Below are 19490 nucleotides of genomic sequence, written 5' to 3'. Positions count from 1 at the left end.
CTGACAGTTCTAACCCTCTACCCTGACTATAGTGACTTTTATTTTTCTAAAATTCTAATGGGACTTAAGCAAGGCCCTAGCAAGACTTTTAGTAATTTTGGAAAAACCAATCAGGATTCTAAAGGCAATTTTTAAGAGTTCTGTCGTGTGATCAGATGGTAACCAAGTAGTCCAACAAATGCAAGTTTGTATCCCACCGCTGATCCACCAATGTGAGAAAGTGGCTCTGTATATACTGTTCCCTAATAGGTACAGGGTGTACAGAGTCCACAGTCCCCCAGAGGCTGATAGAGGTCAAAGTTAGGTATGACCTTACTCTCAAAAGTGGTAGCTTGGTCGAGCAGTAAGGCAGTACCAGAGGACAGTGTAAAGCATCTATTGTACACACTCAGTCAGCAAATGGTTTCACACACTCAATAACTGAACTCTAGGCCAATGATTTGTATATATAAAATATATGCTTGTTTTATTTTTAGAACCACAAGGGGGTAAAAATATACTTTCTCAGAATGAGAGGTTGAATATAAATACTTTTGTTTCAAGCAATAAATTTGTGTAAACAGTCACAGTTGGTTGCAATAAACAATCCTATTTCCTAAACATAACAATGCATTGAGCTCAATGGTAAATTCAGGTTATTTGTAATCAATTACTTTTCAGATTACTTTTGGAATTCCAGGTCTGGATCCTAGAACCAGCCTGGGGTCAGTATTCAGAATCAAGTGAAGAAAGTCGACTTAATAACTGTAATGATTTTTAGATAATATTTAGCTATTTCAAAAGTTAGCACTTAGAAAATATTTCACAGAAAACATTCAATGGATCTCTATGGCAAGAAATTCAAATTGCAGGTAGAGTACTTTATCGTTACTTTAGTAATCCAGGACTGGGTGCCTAGACCCAGGACTGGGGTCCTTATCAAAAGCAGGTAAGTAATTTCGTTTGCAGAAATGGTACGATTTTAAAAGAATATTTCAAATTTGCAAAAGTAGACACTTAGAAGAAATTTCACAGAAAAGCAGGCAATGGTTTCCTATGGGAGAAAAATGAGTTAGAAGTAAGTATAGTTGTGAACACTTTTCAGAGTCAGGGCTGGGCACCAAGATCCAGCACTGGGAGCTCACCTAGGAGCAGGTGAGTAAATTCGTTTTTGTCACTTGGCTGATTTTTGGTGAATTTTTGCAGTTTTGAAAAGTTCACACTTAGAAGATTTTTGAAGAAAAAGCCAGTCAATGTTACCCTATGAGGAAAATGAAGTTAGCGGTTTAAGGGTAAGTACTCGACTGGTAGTGTTGAAATTCCGGGCATGGACTCAGGGGTCCCCCAGTGTCAGGTAGGTACAGTTGGTTCACCCTCAGCGGTTTCAGGACGGCCGGGTGCAGAGAGAGTTGGGCCCAATGTTATCCTATGAGGGATAGGGGGGCCTTGGTTGGTGGCTGCTGTCTGGCAAGCCACGCGGCTGTGGGAGCTGGGCTCCTGGTCACTTACTCAGGGCAAGTGGGGAAGTAGGTTAGAGTAGAGAGGGCACTGCCAGGGCCACTCGGGCGGCTGGGTGCAGGGTGCTTTTGAGCCTTAGGGCGCTCAATGGAAATCAATGGGAATGTTCCGGTTTGGAAAGAGGCTGCAGGCTCGGGGACGAGGAGGTTTCAGGTGCCACCACCACTTCGAGAGGTAAGTTGGGTAGTTGTAGGTTAGGTGGGTACCCCAGGATTGGGCACAGGGGGTCGCAGGGCGCCGGGTGCAGGGGTGCCTTTTGACGTCGGGAATCTTACCCTCTGGTTGATCGCGGCTGGGGTGGCACTTGGTTCTGAGGCTGCAGGCTTCTTCCGGGATGTCGAGGGGGGTCCTTGGGTGCCGGACTCTGGGTCACAGTCGCCGTGGGGTCGTCCTCTGGGTCTTTGTCCACTCCGGCACTGGCCAGGCTTGGCTGGTGCAGAGTGTGTTGGGTCCGCGGTCCCGGGCTGGTGCCAGGGATAGCAAGTAGGTTTCTTGAGTAGAGCCTCTACTCGTGGGAGTCCCAGGGGCTTAGAGCTAAAAGGTAGCCAGGTCCTCCGGGGTTGGTGAGGTTGCTGGCCACGTGGGAGGCCGCGCTGGTGCAGGTTCGAGAGTCGACAGGCCGGTAGGGCTGGGGCCAAAGCAGTTGGTGTCTTCTTCTCTTTTTAGCAGCTGCAGGGCAGGTCTTTGTTCTTCTTGCTCTTCTTGTCGTTTTTCTATCTGGAATCTGAGGAAGGAAGGTTCAGGGGGCCCCTAAATACTAGATTTAGGGGCGTTACAGGTAGGTGAAGGCCAGGGACCAATGGGTCCTTGTCCTGGGGTGGGTACACCCCCTATCCTGCCTCTCTCCTGTGGGAGGGGGGCAGTAGCCTAATCCTGATAGGGTAGGGCCTCCCATCTTCAAGATGGCGAGAGCCCGGAGATGTGCTTCACCTCGCCTCCCCCACCTGAGGGGTGGGGTGGGCAGGCTGGCACATCCCCTGTCCTTGTATGGGGTTTCCGGCCAAGCTTCCCGCCAGAGTGGGGGGTTGCAGTGGCCTGGGGAAACTCCAACTGGCGGCATGCCTTTGAAGCTTCCCTTTGCTCATCCTGGGGGAGGAGATTTCTCACCTCACCCAGGATGTGCATTGTTGCAGGCCCGGGAGAGCAGGGGCTCTCCCACCCAGGGGTCCAGCAACGTGTCTGCTGTGTGGCAGCCTGGGCAGCCTCAGAGCAGACGTGGATTGCAAGTTAGCTGTAAGGGGGCATCTTCTAAGATGCCCTCTGGGGTGCTTAGTACATTAAATCCTACACTGGCATCAGTGTGGGTTCAATGTGCTGAGAAGTTTGATACCAAACTTCCCAGGCTTCAGTGTTGCCAATATGGTGCTGTGGAGCTCGTGTTTGACAAGCTCTCAGCACCATGTATTCTTAAATGACAGCACTGCACTTACAGTGCCCAGGAATGGACCCGGGTACTGTAGGGGCACAGGGCTCCTGCTCCTGTGCCCACACCATAGGCGTAATGCACCCAGCTAGAGGGGTGGCTGACATATGCCTTGGCAGTGTAGGTGATGGGCATGGTACACAGTGATGTGTGCCATGTCGACTCTTTGTTTTGTCCTGCACCCAGACACTCAGCCTGCAAGGGCAGTGTGTGTGTGTAAGGGTACAGGGCCTCTGAGGGTGGCACAATGAGTGCTGCAGCCCTTAGAGGCCTTCCCTGGTCACAAGGCCCTGGGTACCTAGGGTACCATTTACTAGGGGCTGACATGTGGCTAGGGTTTGCCAATTTGGAGTTTGTGTGGTTTAAGGAAGGAACATAGGCCCTGGGCACCTGATTGGCAGGAACCCAGGGTACACTCAATCGAAGTACATTCAGCAATTTAGCAAAAAGTGGGGGCATACCATGCAAGAAAGATGGCACTTTCTCACAACGGGGCATGAAATTTCATCTTCAAATGGATCATAAGCCATGGATTTTCATTTTGAGTGAGAGGAATGTTAGAGGTTTCACTCCAAGCATTGCTCTCTTATACTCTAAATTGTTACAGTTTGACTTTTTCCAGAGTACATTCCTGGTAGTAAGAACAGCTGCGAAGACTATCTTTCACTCTCATCTGTTACTGTTGAGCATGACACTGATGTGAGCGAGGAAGACAAGGAAGAATTCATTGTGGCGCTATTGTTTGCGATCTCTGAGAATGAGTGGTGCCAAGCTCTTAGCAACAATGATTTTTTTTTAACACATTTTATTGATTTTCCCCAATATAGCATCATACATGAAAAACAAATGTACTCGTGTTATTCTTCAGTCTTCTTCAGCTCTTAGCAACGATGTTTCCATGCTGTGAGATATGTGGAGATGGGTTGGCCAAGAGAGAGAAACCTTAGTTTTGAGTTCAAGACGTATCTTATCCATTGGAAATATTTTATTAATGAGCTGACAAGTTGGTCCCTCCTGTGAGTTTGAGAGCTGGCATAATTTAACATGCACATGAGGGGCATTTGGGAGAGACCATAACTTAAAACAAAGTGTCAGGCTGTCCTTTTGGTGGCCCTCTATGGATGGAGAAGTGGATGATATGGTTTAAGGGTATGTCATGTGTTGAAGTTGCGATAAATCCATGATATTGCGCACTCCACCTCTCACACCCACTGAACTGCCATCTGCACCAGGGGTGAAGTTAGGAATTGACATCTTTGGACCTTTCTATGCACTTGATGTGTCTTCAAGGTTTGCGCTGGTCATGATGGATCATTACACTGAATGGCTAGAAGTAAGGTTTGTGAGAGAAGTGACCGCCAATACTGTTGTTGATTTTATGAAGGATGTGTTCATGGAGGAGGGTTTTCCTGAAACTCTCATGACAGACAATGGGACACAATTTGTCTCTACAAACCAGTGGGATTAAACACCTTAAGAGCTCACTGTACCACCCTCAAAGCATTGGTTTGATAGAACGTATGAACAGGGTGTTGGGGTAATCATACAGTGGGTGCTTAAAAACAACTGTGTAGTAACCAATGCCGTCAAGACCATGCTTTGGTTCTATCACACTACTCCCCATGCCACCACTGGTGTGTCACCTTTTGAGTTGTTTCGTGGACGTTGAGTCACCACCAGTTTCTCTCCTAGTTGGATGAATAGATGGGTCAAAGGTGGACAGTGGACTGATGCGAGTGTGAGGAGTTGTGTGAGCTTGACACAGGAAAAGCTAAAAAAGAACTTTGATTCAAGGAAAAATGTCAAAGAGGTTAAGGTGGTCCTGGGATATTCTGCTCATGTGAGGAAGGGTGGTTCCAAATTTGGACCACCCACCAAGGTTGTGAAAATAAATTGTGGTTCAGTAAGCTTGAGAATGGCCAGTGGTGGAACAAGTGTTGGTTGGTTAAGTCTGGTAATGTTGAAGAAGGTTGTGGTGGTCAAAGTGTGCATGGTGAAAATTTTCATACACAAAGGGATCAGTTGGTCATGAGACGTAGTTCAAGGGTGAGGAATGTTCCTTTCCGTTTCGGAGACTGTTATGAAATTATCGTCTCATTTCATGAAATGTTACTGTACTGTTTACCTGTTTTTTCTGTGTTTTTCTTTTCTTTTTTCTTTCCTGCTTTACTTTCCTTTGATCCTGGGTTTCCCACATGTTTTGTTTTTATTTAAGGGAAAACCCGTGTAGTAGCTATACTGTATGTTGTATAGAATATTAGCTAGGTTCGGAATCTCACTGCGTGGGAGTTCCGTACCGAGCTTTGGGGGTTTTGACAGTTGATTTGAAGACTTCGGACTGAGCTCTGCCTGAGGTGATTCAGCAGCACGGAATAAACCTTATTCTGATGTTTACCTTGTTGCTGCGTCCTATTTACTACAGATTCCTTACCTTAGAATAGATACCCCAGCAATACCAACCCCAGAGGTGGGTCTGCGAACTAAGTTCACACCAAGAAGTCCTGGAGAACAGAACGGCTGAAATAGCCGTCTCACCAGACTTGGCTGTCCAGGCAGTAATGCTTTGTGAACGTGTGCAGGGAAGCTCATGTGGCCCACCTGGCAGATGTCAACCAACAGAACTCCACATGCCAAAGCAGTAGTGGCTGCCATCGCCCTGGTAGAGTGGGCACGTAGTCCTACTGGAGGTTCCTTTTTTTGCCACAGAATAGCAGATCGTAATGCATAAGACAACCCATCGACAGATGATACGTTTGTGCACTGCCTGACCTTTCTTGGCGCCCACATAACCTATGAAAAGTTGATCGGCCACTGAGAAGTCTTTAGTGCGGTCAAGGTAAAAGGACCCTTCCAGGTCCCGGTCGACGGGAAGGTCGCGGGACAGGTTGCAGAGTCACCACTATTCGACCTCGAAGTCTTCGCACTCCTCGGGTAAGTCGAAGCACAAGAAGAAGGCGAAGAAGCATCATCGCTCTTCGCCATCTGCCCGTCCAATGGCAGATGTGATGGCAAACAGGAAAGCAGTCTTTAAAGTAAGGAGACGAAGAGGACAATTATGTAATGGCTCAAAGGGAACCTTCAGCATCTTCCATCCTTTATTCTAGCACATGCACTTTGTCCAATAAGCTGCGTATTGAGGTTGTGTTTGAGCTAGCGACTGGTCTTATTTGTGCGAGTGTCACCTCGTTGGCCTGTACCTTATCCCCTAATTAGCGGTGGTCCACATGTAGTAGTGTGAAATCCAAGGCAACTTTATCTATTTTGGCATCCAATGACGTGCACGTTTGATCAGGTTCACTGGTACCTGCAGGGCGAGGGGAACTTGCTACACAATATAATGACTGCTCCAGGGCCACTTTCGCCCTAGATCATGTACCTCTCCGCACCATCTGTCGCCATGGCCCCTTAATCATGCCCAGCGGGAGCCACCGTTGACTCCTCTGTATGTTAGCACAGCGGAGCTAGTGTGAGGTAAACACACTTGTATCAACGGCTAATTGCTGATCTGAGCTCTGTCTGTGTAAGCCAAGAGGTAGCCTGGGACATTCAGGATCAGTCTCAAAGCAGTGAGTGAGTGAGTGAGTGCAGGGGGCCGGGCGGGTTAGGCGCAGGACGACCCGGCAGGCAGTGGGGTGGGAAGGGAGAACGCTGCAAAAGGCCTGGGCTCGAGCCGACCCCGGGAATATTCTGAGCAACCCCGCCATTCTGAGGGACACCGCTTCCTCTTGGTTCTTCAGCAAGCCGCAGTGAGAGCTACTCCGGGCTCCCTGTCCGTGTCTGCTTCCAGGCAGCTCCGCCTCTAGGTCAGCACCCCTGCCACCAACAGGGGATGCAGTGGGCTCAGTTTCTTCTCTTTCACTTGTCGGCTGCCATCACCAGCAGGGCAGTCGAGTACGGGGGCCTATGAGGTCGCCATCATACCAGGAACGCAGACCTGCCTCTCGTGTGGCACGGCCTTCAGCAGCCTCCTCATGTGCGCTGGCCTACGGTGCTCCAGGTGTGCAGTCTCAACACCGCTCAGTACGGCAATGCACAGAGGCCATTCCGCCTGTCGCTTGAGTAGGGATGGCTTCTTATTTCAATGTAATTTGCAGGATAAGGGCTTGTGGCAGAGCGTCGCTAGTTTACGTCCACCATCTTGGCTGATCAGCCACGCCCCTGTTGGGTTCCTCTGTGTCTTGCATGATTGTAGGAATGGTAGTGGCTTTGACAATTTCAAGAAACTATTGCATCTGTTTTTGGCAATTTGTGATTTAGTAGACGAGGATTTAGCTTTAAAAATATCCTTTTTGTAGGATTGTCTAATGGCGTGAAGGTGATCTAACTTTCCTCTGGTGGACTTTTGACAACAAGAGCATTTGGTTAATATTAGAACATTTGTTTCTTTATTTTGTTGATTTTTACACCAGGGAGATGACCCTTTTCCTCCTAGTTCTTCTCTCCTTGAGTGGTGCCAGGTTTCTTAGAAGTCCAATCATAGTGTCACTCATTTTGTTTGTAGCTTCATTAACATTGTAATCTTTGGTAGCATCGGGGAAATGGGGTATTAAACTCACTGCAATGTCATTGTGATTAAGAATTTTGAAGATCCTGACTACAGTTATTGGCCGTTTGTGCTGTCTGAGAAGCAAGGTTTGGAGAAGTTCACCTGCAAGAGGAGTTGGCAATGATCCGTCCAGTCAACTGGACGAGGGCCCTCTGCAGGAAGTGTTTTTAGCAATGATCAAATCCAATTTAAGTGTAGCCCATTTGATGTGAATGGGTTTCTATATTGTAATAAACGGCTTTCCTGTAAAGATGAGAAAAATTGCTGATATGTGAAGTCATCGGGATTTCCCCATTGCAGACTGAAATCACCTATAAAGATATGATTCTTAACATGTAGGATAAGCTGAGCGGTCACATGGGCCCTACTTTTGATGAAGCAGTGACTGTCTCCCAGGGCATGGTGCATAATATTTATCTTGCAAGATTTCTTGTTAGTACACTTCATTTCAAGAATGTGACAAAAAGTAGGGAAGGACTCTACCGCAATATGCTAGCCTAGGAGTGAATTTCTGAAAATGATAGCTGCTCTGCTACCAATTTTCCCCTACTCTGTTGAGATGTTTAATCACTTAGTCAGGCAAGGCTCAAAAGATTCACTGAGCCATGTTTCCGCCAGTATCATAAGTTCCAAATCGATATCACAAACAGCGACAGTGATCTACATTCGGTGTTTAGCTGCTGACGTGCAGTTGTGTAAGACACAGTAACGAGCAGAATGTGGTAAACTCTGAAGCGGAAGATATTAACTGGATCTCAATATGATGTTTATGATCAGTTCATCTACTGGACTGGATTTAATAACAAAACCTCATCTAGTCTGGGATATTCTGAATCTGATGGGCGGTCTTAGTCATGGGAGAGTCATCAGGTGTACGTCAAGGGGTTTAGTGGTTTGAAGGTGGCTCTTTACCATATGTGCTTCAGATGCCATGGAAAGCCGGCCAACAAGCCGCTGACTTCACCAGGGCTAATGGAAAGGATTGCTCTGTGAGGCCGTTAAGGATGGTTGGACATGGAGTGCGCCCCCCGCTGCCCCATTCGCCACCCCGCTCCCGCCTCCCAGCTGCTCCTTCCCCCCCACTCCCACTTATATGGAGGCCGCGCAGCGCTGAAGGGAGCGACCTTTGACCCTGCCTGCAGGTAGGTCGCCCCCCCAGCCGCCACACGGCCCTCCTGTGCCCTGCTGCTGCCAAGTGAGTCCCTGCGCCTGCTGACACCCCGCCCACGGTGCTCTGCTCAGCGACCCGTTTTCTCTCTGTACCCCGCTTCCTGTGACTTCGACTGTGCCCCAGTGACCCGTTCTTCATTTTGTACCCCGCTTCGTGTTGCCTTGATTGTGCCCCAGTGACCCGTTTTTTTTATTCTGTACCCCGCTTCCGTGCTCTAACTGTGACCTGTTTTTTATTCTGTACCCCACTTCCCTGCTCTGACTGTGACCCGTTTTTCATTCTGTACCCCGCTTCCCTGTTGCTCCCCCCGCTTGTCTGTATCCTGTTTTTCTTTTTGTACCCCGCCCCCTATTCCCACGCTCCTGCCCCCCTCCCCCCGCGCCCTCTGGTCCACCTTCCCGCCGCTGCACCCTGCGGCCACGCCCCCGCTGCCCCATTTGCCACCCCGCTCCCGCCTCTCAGCTGCTCCGCCCCCCTACTCCCACTTATATGGAGGCCGCGCAGCGGGCACGCCTAAGGCATGCCCGTCTGCGCCCGTCCGCGACCGGACCGCGCCCAGCGCCAGGACCCCTGGCCCCCGTCGACGCTAGCCCACACGACGCCGCAACCCTCAACGCGCTCAAACCCGGCCGTAACCCCGCCTGCTACCAAGCCACCCCGAAACGCACCCACGGACCCTTCACCTGCCAATCCTGCAACTTCACCTGCCGCCGGACCCGCACCGCACCCGCCAAGCCGAACACCAGCAACAACCACCTCAAGTGCATCCTGCTCAACACCTGCTCAATCCACAGACACGCCGTCGAACTCTGGAACCTCCTCGACACAACATCGCCAGATGTCGCCTTCCTCACAGAAAACTGGATGAACGCCTCCTCAGCGCCTGACATCGCCACAGCCATCCCGGACGGATACAAGATCTCCCGGAGGGAACGCGTCAACCAGACTGGAGGAGGCATCGCCATCGTACACAAGAACACCATCAGCATCACGACCAACTCCGACGACACCTTCACCGCCGCCGAACACCTCCACTTCCAGATACACTCCGACCCCAAGACGACCCTCAGAGGCACTCTCATCTACAGACCTCCGGGACCTCGCGCACAATTCAGCGAAGACATCGCAGACTTCATCAGCCCGCACGCACTTCCCTCCGCCGACTACATCCTCCTAGGGGACCTCAACTTCCACTTGGAGAACAACAAGGACTGCAACACCACCACCCTGCTGGACAACCTCGCCAACCTCGGACTCAAGCAGCTGGTGAACACCCCCACCCACTACGCCGGCCACACGCTTGACCCAGTCTTCTCTTCCAGCAAACACATCTCCTTCAGCCACTCTACCGGACTTCATTGGACTGACCACAGCTGCGTCCACTTCAGCTTCAGAAAAACCACGACCCACCACCACCCGCAACAGGTCCCTCGCCGGAGCTGGGGCAAGATCACCGCCGAGCAGCTCACCACCTCCCTCAGCCAGAACCCTCCCGCCAGCACAACAGACCCTAACGAAGCAGCCAGCAACCTCACACAGTGGCTGACCACCTGCGCCGACGACCTCGCACCACTAAAGAACCCTCCCAGCGGACTTGGCAGCAAGAAAACCCCCTGGTTCACCGACGAACTCAAGGACTCCAAGAAGAACTGCCGCACCCTCGAGAAAGCCTGGCGCCACGACCAGACCACAGACAACATGACTGCCCTCAAACACGCCACCCGCAGGCACCACCAGCTGATCCGCACCACCAAGAAGACCGCATACAAAGAAAGACTGGACAGTAACGCCCACAACAGCAAGGAACTATTCAGCATCGTCAAAGAGCTCTCCACCCCCAGCGCCGGAAACAACGACATCACTCCTTCACAAGACCTCTGCGACTCACTCGCCTCGTTCTTCCACCGCAAGATCGCCGACATACGTAACAGCTTCTGCGCACCAATCACGCTCCCAACCGCCGAACCAACGCCCCCCACCACCATCCTCTGTGCCTGGATCCCGGTCACCACCGAAGACACCACCCGCACGATGAACACCATCCACTCCGGATCACCTGCCGACCCCTGCCCCCACCACGTCTTCAACAAGGCCGACTCCATCATCGCACCCCAACTGCGGGACATCATCAACACCTCCTTCCACACCGCCACCTTCCCGGAGAGCTGGAAGCACGCCGAGCTCGGCGCCCTCCTGAAGAAACCAACAGCCGACCCCACCGACCTCAAGAACTTCCGCCCCATCTCGCTCCTTCCATTTCCTGCCAAAGTCATCGAGAAGACCGTCAACAGACAGCTCGCCGCCTTCCTCGAGATAAACTAATCCCTGGACCCCTCGCAGTCCGGTTTTCGAGCCAACCACAGCACCGAGACCGCACTGATCGCAGCCACCGATGACATCAGATCCCTGCTCGACAACGGGGAAACAGCGGCTCTCATCCTCCTGGACCTCTCTGCAGCGTTCAACACTGTCTGCCACCGCACCCTAGTACAGCGCCTCAGCGACATCGGGATGCAAGAGAAGGCACTGAAGTGGATCATCTCGTTCCTCGCCGGAAGAACTCAGAGAGTCCGCCTCCCCCCATTCAGATCCGAGGCCACCGAAGTCATCTGCGGCGTACCACAGGGATCATCCCTCAGCCCGACCCTCTTCAACGTCTACATGAGCCCCCTCGCAGCCATCGCACGCCAACACAACCTCAACATCATCTCCTACGCCGATGACACCCAGCTGATCCTCTCCCTCACCAACGACCCCGCCACCGCCAGAACCAGCCTCCAGGAGGAGATGAAAGACGTCGCCGAATGGATGAAGAACAGCCGCCTGAAACTGAACTCAGACAAGACGGAAGTCCTCATCCTGGGACGACTCCTGGTGGCCCCCTGCCCTGGGCGCCACTCCCAAGCCAACGGACCACGCACGCAACCTGGGCTTCATCCTGGACTCCTCCCTCTCGATGACCAGGCAAGTCAACGCCGACTCATCATCATGCTTCAACACCCTACGCATGCTCCGTAAGATCTTCAGATGGATCCCCACCGAAATCAGGAAGACGGTCACCCAGGCACTCGTCACCAGCCGACTGGACTACGGGAACGCCCTTTACGCAGGAACCACAGCCAAACTTCAGAGAAGACTCCAATGCATCCAGAACGCCTCCGCACGACTCGTCCTGGACATCCCCCGACACAGCCACATCTCCGGTCACCTGAGAGACCTGCACTGGCTCCCCGTCAGCAAGAGGATCACGTTCAGACTCCTCACCCACGCACACAAGGCTCTCCACGACCTAGGCCCCAAGTACCTCAACAACCGCCTGACCTTCTACACGCCCACCCGCCAGCTACGATCAACCAGCCTCGCCCTCGCCGCCGTACCACGCATTCGCAGAGCCACCACCGGAGGAAGGTCCTTCTCCTACCTGACAGCCAAGACTTGGAACTCCCTCCCCATCCACCTTCGGCTGACCAAGGACCATCTCTCCTTCAGGAAGCAACTCAAGACCTGGCTTTTCGAGCAGTAACAGACCCCTCTCCCCCAGCGCCTTGAGACCCTCCGGGTGAGTAGCACGCTCTACAAATGCTATGATTGATTGATTGATTGATTGATTGTGTGTAGGTTTCAGGAAATCTGTCCACCCTCGACCACGTCACAGGGGCAGAGCTATTTAGGGTGCTAGAACTCACTATATTAGTTGTGGAACATTCAACCTCCCTAGCTAAAGCTTCTGTTACGTTGGCTAAGTTGCTTGGAGCATAGCATGTGGTGTTAGAATTTGCAATTTGAAGACTGTGAGGTGGTGGTGGGGGAGGTGTTTGATGTGGTTGGTGAACTGTGATATGAGTTTTCAACTGTATTACACAATTGGAACTGGGACTGTATTGTCTACCACCAGCTCCAAGGATAGGTCAGCCCAATTTATTGAGGGGTGAGTAGGTGAAGACTTCCTAGTGGAGGTTGGGAAAGGAGGTGAGTGGGAAGGGTCTGAGGTGCAGGAAGCAGTAATTCGATTTCATGCTCGGAGAGGTGCTACTATTAAGTTAGTGGCTATGACATGTCTGCTGAAGCTATGGGACATAACCTTATCTAAAAGAACACTTTTAGTTTCCATTTAGTTCTCTTTATTTCTATTTTTTCCTAGTTCTTTTGAGAAGCTTTAAAAAAAGTTTCAAATCCTTTCTTTTCACTCTGTGTATCCCTTGCTTTTTGGTGATGTGTTTGCATGAAAGACTCGCTGCAAAAGTGTTATTATATATATTAGGGAGTTAAATTAGAGTTTCATGTCTCATCAAAACTAATTTCACTAGTTCTTAACCAAAGCAACAAGCGCTTTCTCTCCCTTCGTCTGAAGAAAACGTGCCTGTTGCTTTGACAATCTTTATACCACATTCAACTGAATATTAGCTCATGTAACAGTTCTGTTTGGTACTTTAATATGTTGAATGTATGTCCACATATATAAAAAATAAACAATCACATTTGTGCTTCCTTTGGCTATTGGACACTAAGGATGTTTCTAGTTTAAAAACTTTGCAAATACTTCATTTTCATTCTACCTTCTAAGACATCTCCAAACTGCAACATAGTCAGACCTTTAAAAAGAAACACTGCTTACTAAGACAAGCAATACATGTTTTTAAAAAAAAAATCAAATACCCTTAGTATAAATGCTTATCTGAACAAAACAGCAGATAATTTAAGACACTAATGGATTTCACAGTTTAATACAACCTTCTTAGATGAACACAGTTTTGCATGTATATAACTGATTAAGGTGTGGACAAGCAATCTTTTTGGTAGACATCCTCTAGTTGTCTTATGCATACCCGTTGCGTGTCCTATGCAGCCTGTTGCACAGGAAGGTGTAGGATTCAAGTATGGCTGCCAGTGCTTGCACATTCTCTGGACTCCGTTAGCGTTCTAGCTCTTTATTGGAACTGTGGTTTTCATAGACAGCTAGTATCTAAACAAGCAGAGAGTGCAAAAATGCTTGTCTCCACTTCTGGCTACAATTCTCCAGGGGGGGGGGGGGGGGGGGACATTAGGTTCACTTGGAATCATATTCCCTTTCCTTTTTTTTATTCCTTTAGCATTGTGTGTATATAGCAAGTTTTCTTCCCTCCATCTGCTTAAATATGTTCTCATCTTACAATCTCTTTGCATGAACTGCTTGCTTTCAATATATCCAATATTACGTGTTTACACTCTTTCTACGTGCTTCTTTGATCTGTAATATCTGAGATGTATACCATCTTCTTTTTCATTCTTTTCTTTAAATTTCCACTATGAAACCCTTCCCTTCTCCAGTGGCACAACAAAGTACCTAACTTTGTGCCTATGACTTCCTCCTAATAATTTGTCAGTAGTGAGACAGCTCCTGGGATCTGTACACTGGACAGTGCCAATGCTTCAGAAATGGAAAAACAAACAAACACAGCCATTCAACAGAGATTCAAAAGCAACAGAAAGTTCCTGAGAAACAGAATGGGGGCAGAGTTCATACTTTCCCACTATCATCAGCAATGAACATCTACTACAGGCACAACACCCAACACTACACCTTGTTACACTTGTAGAAACACTGCAATGACATGGAGACGCCAATTGTAGTCCCGTGTTTGTGAGACCGCAGTACTAAACTCCATTAATTTAAATGGAGTAATAATTAACTTTTCAACCCTACAACACAAATTTTAAAAGCACTGCTGATCCATAAGGAGGGTTGTCATGGCTCATTGGCAGGATATCATGGCCAGATTTAAAAGCACTTTGTATCCTTAGCACTTTGTGTCCTTTTTGTGATTCAAACCTGGCGCTAACTAGAGAATCAGGATTCATTTTCAAGGGCAAAACAAGTTTTGCATTGGCCATCAGCCCTTAAATAACACAAAGTAGCGCTGAGCCAAGGAAGTGTACGAAGAGTGGCACATGGCAATTCTCATGCGACCACCCATGAAGTAGAGCTGAGCGAAGGAAGTGTACCGAGAGTGGCACATGGCCGTTCCTATGCAGCCAGCCTTGAAATAGCGCTGTGCCAATAAAGTGTACGACAAGTGGTGCATGGCAGTTCCTATGCGACCAGCCTTGGAGTAGAGGAGCTGAGCCAAGGAAGTGTACGACGAGTGGTACATGGCAGTTCCTATGCAACCAGTCTTGGAGTAGCGCTGAGCCAAGGAAGTGTACGAAGAGTGGCACATGACCCTTCCAATGCGGCCAGCCATGGAGTAGCACTGAGCCAAGGAAGTGTACGAAGAGTGGCACATGACCCTTCCAATGCGGCCAGCCATGGAGTAGAAATGAGCCAAGGAAGTGTACGAAGAGTGGTACATGGCAGTTCCCATGCGACCATACTTGGAGTAGAGCTGAGCCAAGGAAGCGCACAAAGAGTGGTACACGACCCTTCCCATGCATCCACCCATCGCTGTTGATGCAAAGAAGCTACTAAAATGGTAGACCATGATGAATCAACTCCGCCGAGGGGTGGGATATAGTCTTAAAACTGACTGGTTGATTTACCTGCAAGCTTGGAGTGATGTGTCTCACTGTAGGGGGACCTTGAGAAGACACTGAGTGCTGGATGGCCGAACTTATGCTTTCACATGTACAACCTCTCATGTAGTATACACAGTACGCAACCAACTGTTGAAATGCGTTCTCTAAAACTGAAAAATAAAGGTTTTAAATAAATACTAAAATGGTAGACCAGGCTTTCAGCCAAAATTTGGACCACCTCAACGCAGGTGTAACGTTGGAGTAAAGTTTGCTTTTCTTCAAAATCTCGCAACTTTGCATGTTTTCCGTACTGTGCAGCAAACATACAAACTTTGAAAAGGTTTAACCTATGTCTAAGGTTAGTATTTTGTGCTTTAAGCACAAAACCTATGCTTCCCATCATGAACACAGCCTCGCAGTGTGTAGTGCAAGACTGTCTGAAGTGTGCCAGTGCAGCGGGAGGGAGAAACAATGCCATCTATTAACATGAATGGCGCTCTTTTTCTCTTACCGGCAACGCTCACAGACCCATGTAATTAGAAATGGTACACAGTGACGGTATTGACAAAAACTTGGTCACAATTTAGATGCTTCAATTAAAAAATATATAAACATTATTATGGAAAACTGTAATTGTGAGAATTAAAGTTTTACAAATTGGCAGCTGATCTCGACTTCACATTCCATTTCCAGTATAGGATTCAGTGCCAGACCATGAATTTAACGTCCTCCCATATCAGATGACGATCCCCTGTAAGGTGACAGTCAAGGAACATGCCTCGTGTATCTCCAGTAGGAATCTAGTGCTTCACTGCACCGGCACTTCGCAAGCACCCCTGAGAGAGTCCAGCTTCCAGTGGCTAGACTCTTGTTGGCTGTCGCTGCTGGCCGGTTACGTTCATTCACTGATTGTATGTACACTGGCAGTCAAAATGTGGGGTGATAGCAACAAATACACTCTACACAATGTCAACAAACAGGTACTTGGGGAAGGGGGGGTCCACACACCACCAAGAGATACACTTTGAGAGACAGGAGGCCAGCGGGTGCAAGTCACTGTGACACCATCCCCATCAGTAGAGTCTGCATCATTTCACAGTGGCGTTGGACCCACCACCGGGTGGTGCCAGCCTCTTCTCTTGATGGGGTCTTGTGGATGAGTTGAGCTGTTTTAGCCTGCCTTATCCTCGTCTTATACACCAGCATTGACAGTTATTGTAGTGTGGCACATTAGTTGGCTTGCAATCCTGTCCCCACTGCGTGGGGTCTCCTTGTCATCACAGGAGCAACAACGGATTGATTTGTGTCACACTGGCTCCGGTCAGCTTAGGATGATGTCAGGACCTTCCAACCTCTGATGAGAACAAGTATATATTTGCCAGGCAGGAAACTGGCTGTCACAAGATATTCACATCAGAAACTGGCTGTCAGAGGATGTTCACATCGCAGACTGCACTGTCAAAAGATGTTCACATCAGAGACTGCGCTGTCTCAGAATGTTCAAATTAGAAACTGAACTGTTACAGGATGTTTACATCAGAGACTGCAGTGTCACAGGATGTTTACATCAGCAACTGCGCTATCACAAGATGTTCCCCATCAGAGACTGCGCTGTCTCGGAATGGTCACATCACAAACTGAACTGTCACAGGATGTTCACATCAGCAACTGCGCTGCCATAGGATGTTCACATCATAGACTGCAGTCTCACAGGATGTTCACAACAAAGACTGCGATGTCACAGGATGTTGACATCAGAGACTGTGGTGTCACAGGATGTTCACATCAGAGACTGCGGTGTCACAGGATGTTCACATCAGAGACTGCGCTGTCACAGGATGTTCACATCAGAGACTGCACTGTCAATGAATGTTCACATCAAAGACTGCACTGTCACAGGATGTTCACATCAGAGACTGCGGTGTCACAGGATGTTCACATCAGAGACTGCATTGTCACAGGATGTTCACATCAGAGACTGCATTGTCACAGGATGTTCACATCAGAGAATGCACTGTCACGGGATGTTCACATTAGAGACTGCACTGTCACTGGATGTTCACATCAGAGACTGCGCTGTCACAGGATGTTCACATCAGAGACTGCATTATCACAGGATGTTCACATCAGAGACTGTGCTGTCACAGGATGTTCACATCAGAGACTGCAGTCACAGGATGTTCACATCAGAGACTGCAGTGTCACAGGATGTTCACTTCAGAGACTGCGGTGTCACAGGATGTTCACATCAGAGACTGTGGTGTCACAGGATGTTCACTTCAGAGACTGCGGTGACACAGGATGTTCACATCAGAGACTGCGGTGTCACAGGATGTTCACATCAGAAACTGCGCTGTCACAGGATGTTCACATCAGAAACTGCGCTGTCACAGGATGTTCACATCAGAGACTGCACTGTCACAGGATGTTCACATCAGAGACTGCGTGTAACAGGATGTTCACATCAGAGACTGCAGTCACAGGATGTTCACATCAGAGACTGCATTGTCATTGAATGTTCACATCAGAGACTGGGGTCACAGGATGTTCACATCAGAGACTGCATTCTCATTGAATGTTCACATCAGAGACTGGGGTCACAGGATGTTCACATCAGAGACTGCATTGTCATTGAATGTTCACATCAGAGACTGCACTGTCACTGGAAGTTCATATCAGAGACTGCGCTGTCACTGGAAGTTCATATCAGAGACTGCGCTGTCATAGGATGTTCACATCAGAGACTGCAGTCACAGGATGTTCCCATCAGAAACTGCATTGTCACTGGATGTTCACATCATCAGAGACTGCAGTCACAGGATGTTCACATCTGAGACTACACCGTCAGGATGTTCATATCAGAGACTGCACCATCACAGGATGTTCACATCAGAGACTGCACCGTCACACAGCTGTCAAGACACAGGACTCTGTTTCTACTCTTGCGCAGTCTTAGTACTCAGGGTCAGACTGGGGTAACAGTTCATTAGAGTGAAGTTTCTCAATGGTCACGCAGTGTACACTCTGTCCACAGGGTTAAGCATCCTCCCAGGTCACACAGTCTTGTTCTGTGAAGACGCGGGTCCTGTTGAACTCACTCTCCTTTGCTGAAGTCTCTTCCGTGCGTTAAAAGAGGACTTGATGCTGGTGTCAAACACTGCTGGTCCAAATTCTATGGCCTGGAAGCTTTGTCACAGTTGTGTCAATCAACATGCAGCCGGATGTCATGGGCACTTTGTGTAGCCGAAGACGCCAACAGGAAAGTGCTTGACGTGAGTAGGCCACTGTGCCGCTAGCTGGAAAAACTTGACATCATTCCACTCAACTCCGTCGATGGAAACTGAAAAATAAGAACAGAAAGGATTATTGTATAAAAGGGGGTGGTCAAAATGCAAATGATAGCACTTGGGATCGAGACAATGGACGGTTACAAATTCTTGTTGGGTTTTCAGGAGGGTTTAAGTACAGTGGATTCCCTACGCAGGCAGCCATGGTTGAGTGGCAGAGTCTGGGACCATGTGAGGAAACTGGCACCACTCAGAATGATGGATAAACTCAACAGAGCGCCTTGAGGTCCCTGAGCCCTGAAGTGCCTCTGCTGGTCCCCCCTACCCTGCTGCCAATCTCGACCACTGTCATGCAGACGAGACCCCACATAAATATCACTCGCTTTGACTCAGCCTCGGGAGCCATCTCCCAACTAAATAACAACTGGAAATCTGTCTGAAAATACAACAGTGGTCTTTATGCCAATTGACTCAACTCACGTCCCCAAACTTTCTGCCTACGCAGTGGCCTTGTAGTTTAACAAAACAGTGGTCTGGGTGAGGTCAGTAGGATCCTCAGGTAACAAGTATTTAGTTTGAAGTTAATTCAATTGGAGTCACTGATATGCTGAAGCCAAGGTGGATTCAGTTCAGAAATGTATGCAAGGACACAGAGTATTGAAGGAAGGCATCACATTTTATTTAACATCATAAAATGGAGTAGCTTCCGTTTCTTTCATTTTTGCAGAGAGAATACAGTGCTCACACATAAATAAGTGATAGTGCGTGAAGTGAGGTGTTTAGTGACAGTAAGAACATTACATCGCATTGAAAAACAGATCAAAGGAACCCAAGTAATTTTTACAGTTTAAGGGAACTTTGAAATTGTGGTCGACAAGATCATCATCAGGACATTATGAAGTGCGAGCACGTAGAATTGCGTGAGTACTGAATAGATCACAGAGTACGATCCGAAGACTCAGGCTTGCTTGGCCGGGGGGTGGTGGCTGGAATCCTGATCGGGTAACGAAGGCCCGAGTGGAGGTGGAGACTCGTGTGTTAAGTCGAGAGTCCCGGTAGTTTTGGAAGGAGTTG

General features: G+C 48.9%; 1 protein-coding gene across 3 annotated transcripts in view; it reads right to left on the bottom strand.

The window, feature by feature from the left end:
* Positions 1-13047: 13047 nt before the first annotated feature.
* LOC146813651 (phosphofurin acidic cluster sorting protein 2-like) overlaps positions 13048-19490 on the bottom strand; it is a 1059532-nt gene continuing 1053089 nt past the window's right edge. For all 3 annotated transcript variants that reach the window (XM_085610139.1, XM_085610140.1, XM_085610141.1), the window contains one exon: positions 13048-18469. In XM_085610139.1, coding sequence (XP_085466265.1) covers positions 18354-18469 — 116 coding nt within the window. In that variant the 3' untranslated portion in view covers positions 13048-18353. The remainder of the gene's footprint in view (positions 18470-19490) is intronic.

This window comes from Triturus cristatus, chromosome 6, assembly GCF_964204655.1.
Source record: "Triturus cristatus chromosome 6, aTriCri1.1, whole genome shotgun sequence".
Classification (NCBI taxonomy): domain Eukaryota; kingdom Metazoa; phylum Chordata; class Amphibia; order Caudata; family Salamandridae; genus Triturus; species Triturus cristatus.
This window is presented reverse-complemented; position numbering and strand designations above follow the sequence as displayed.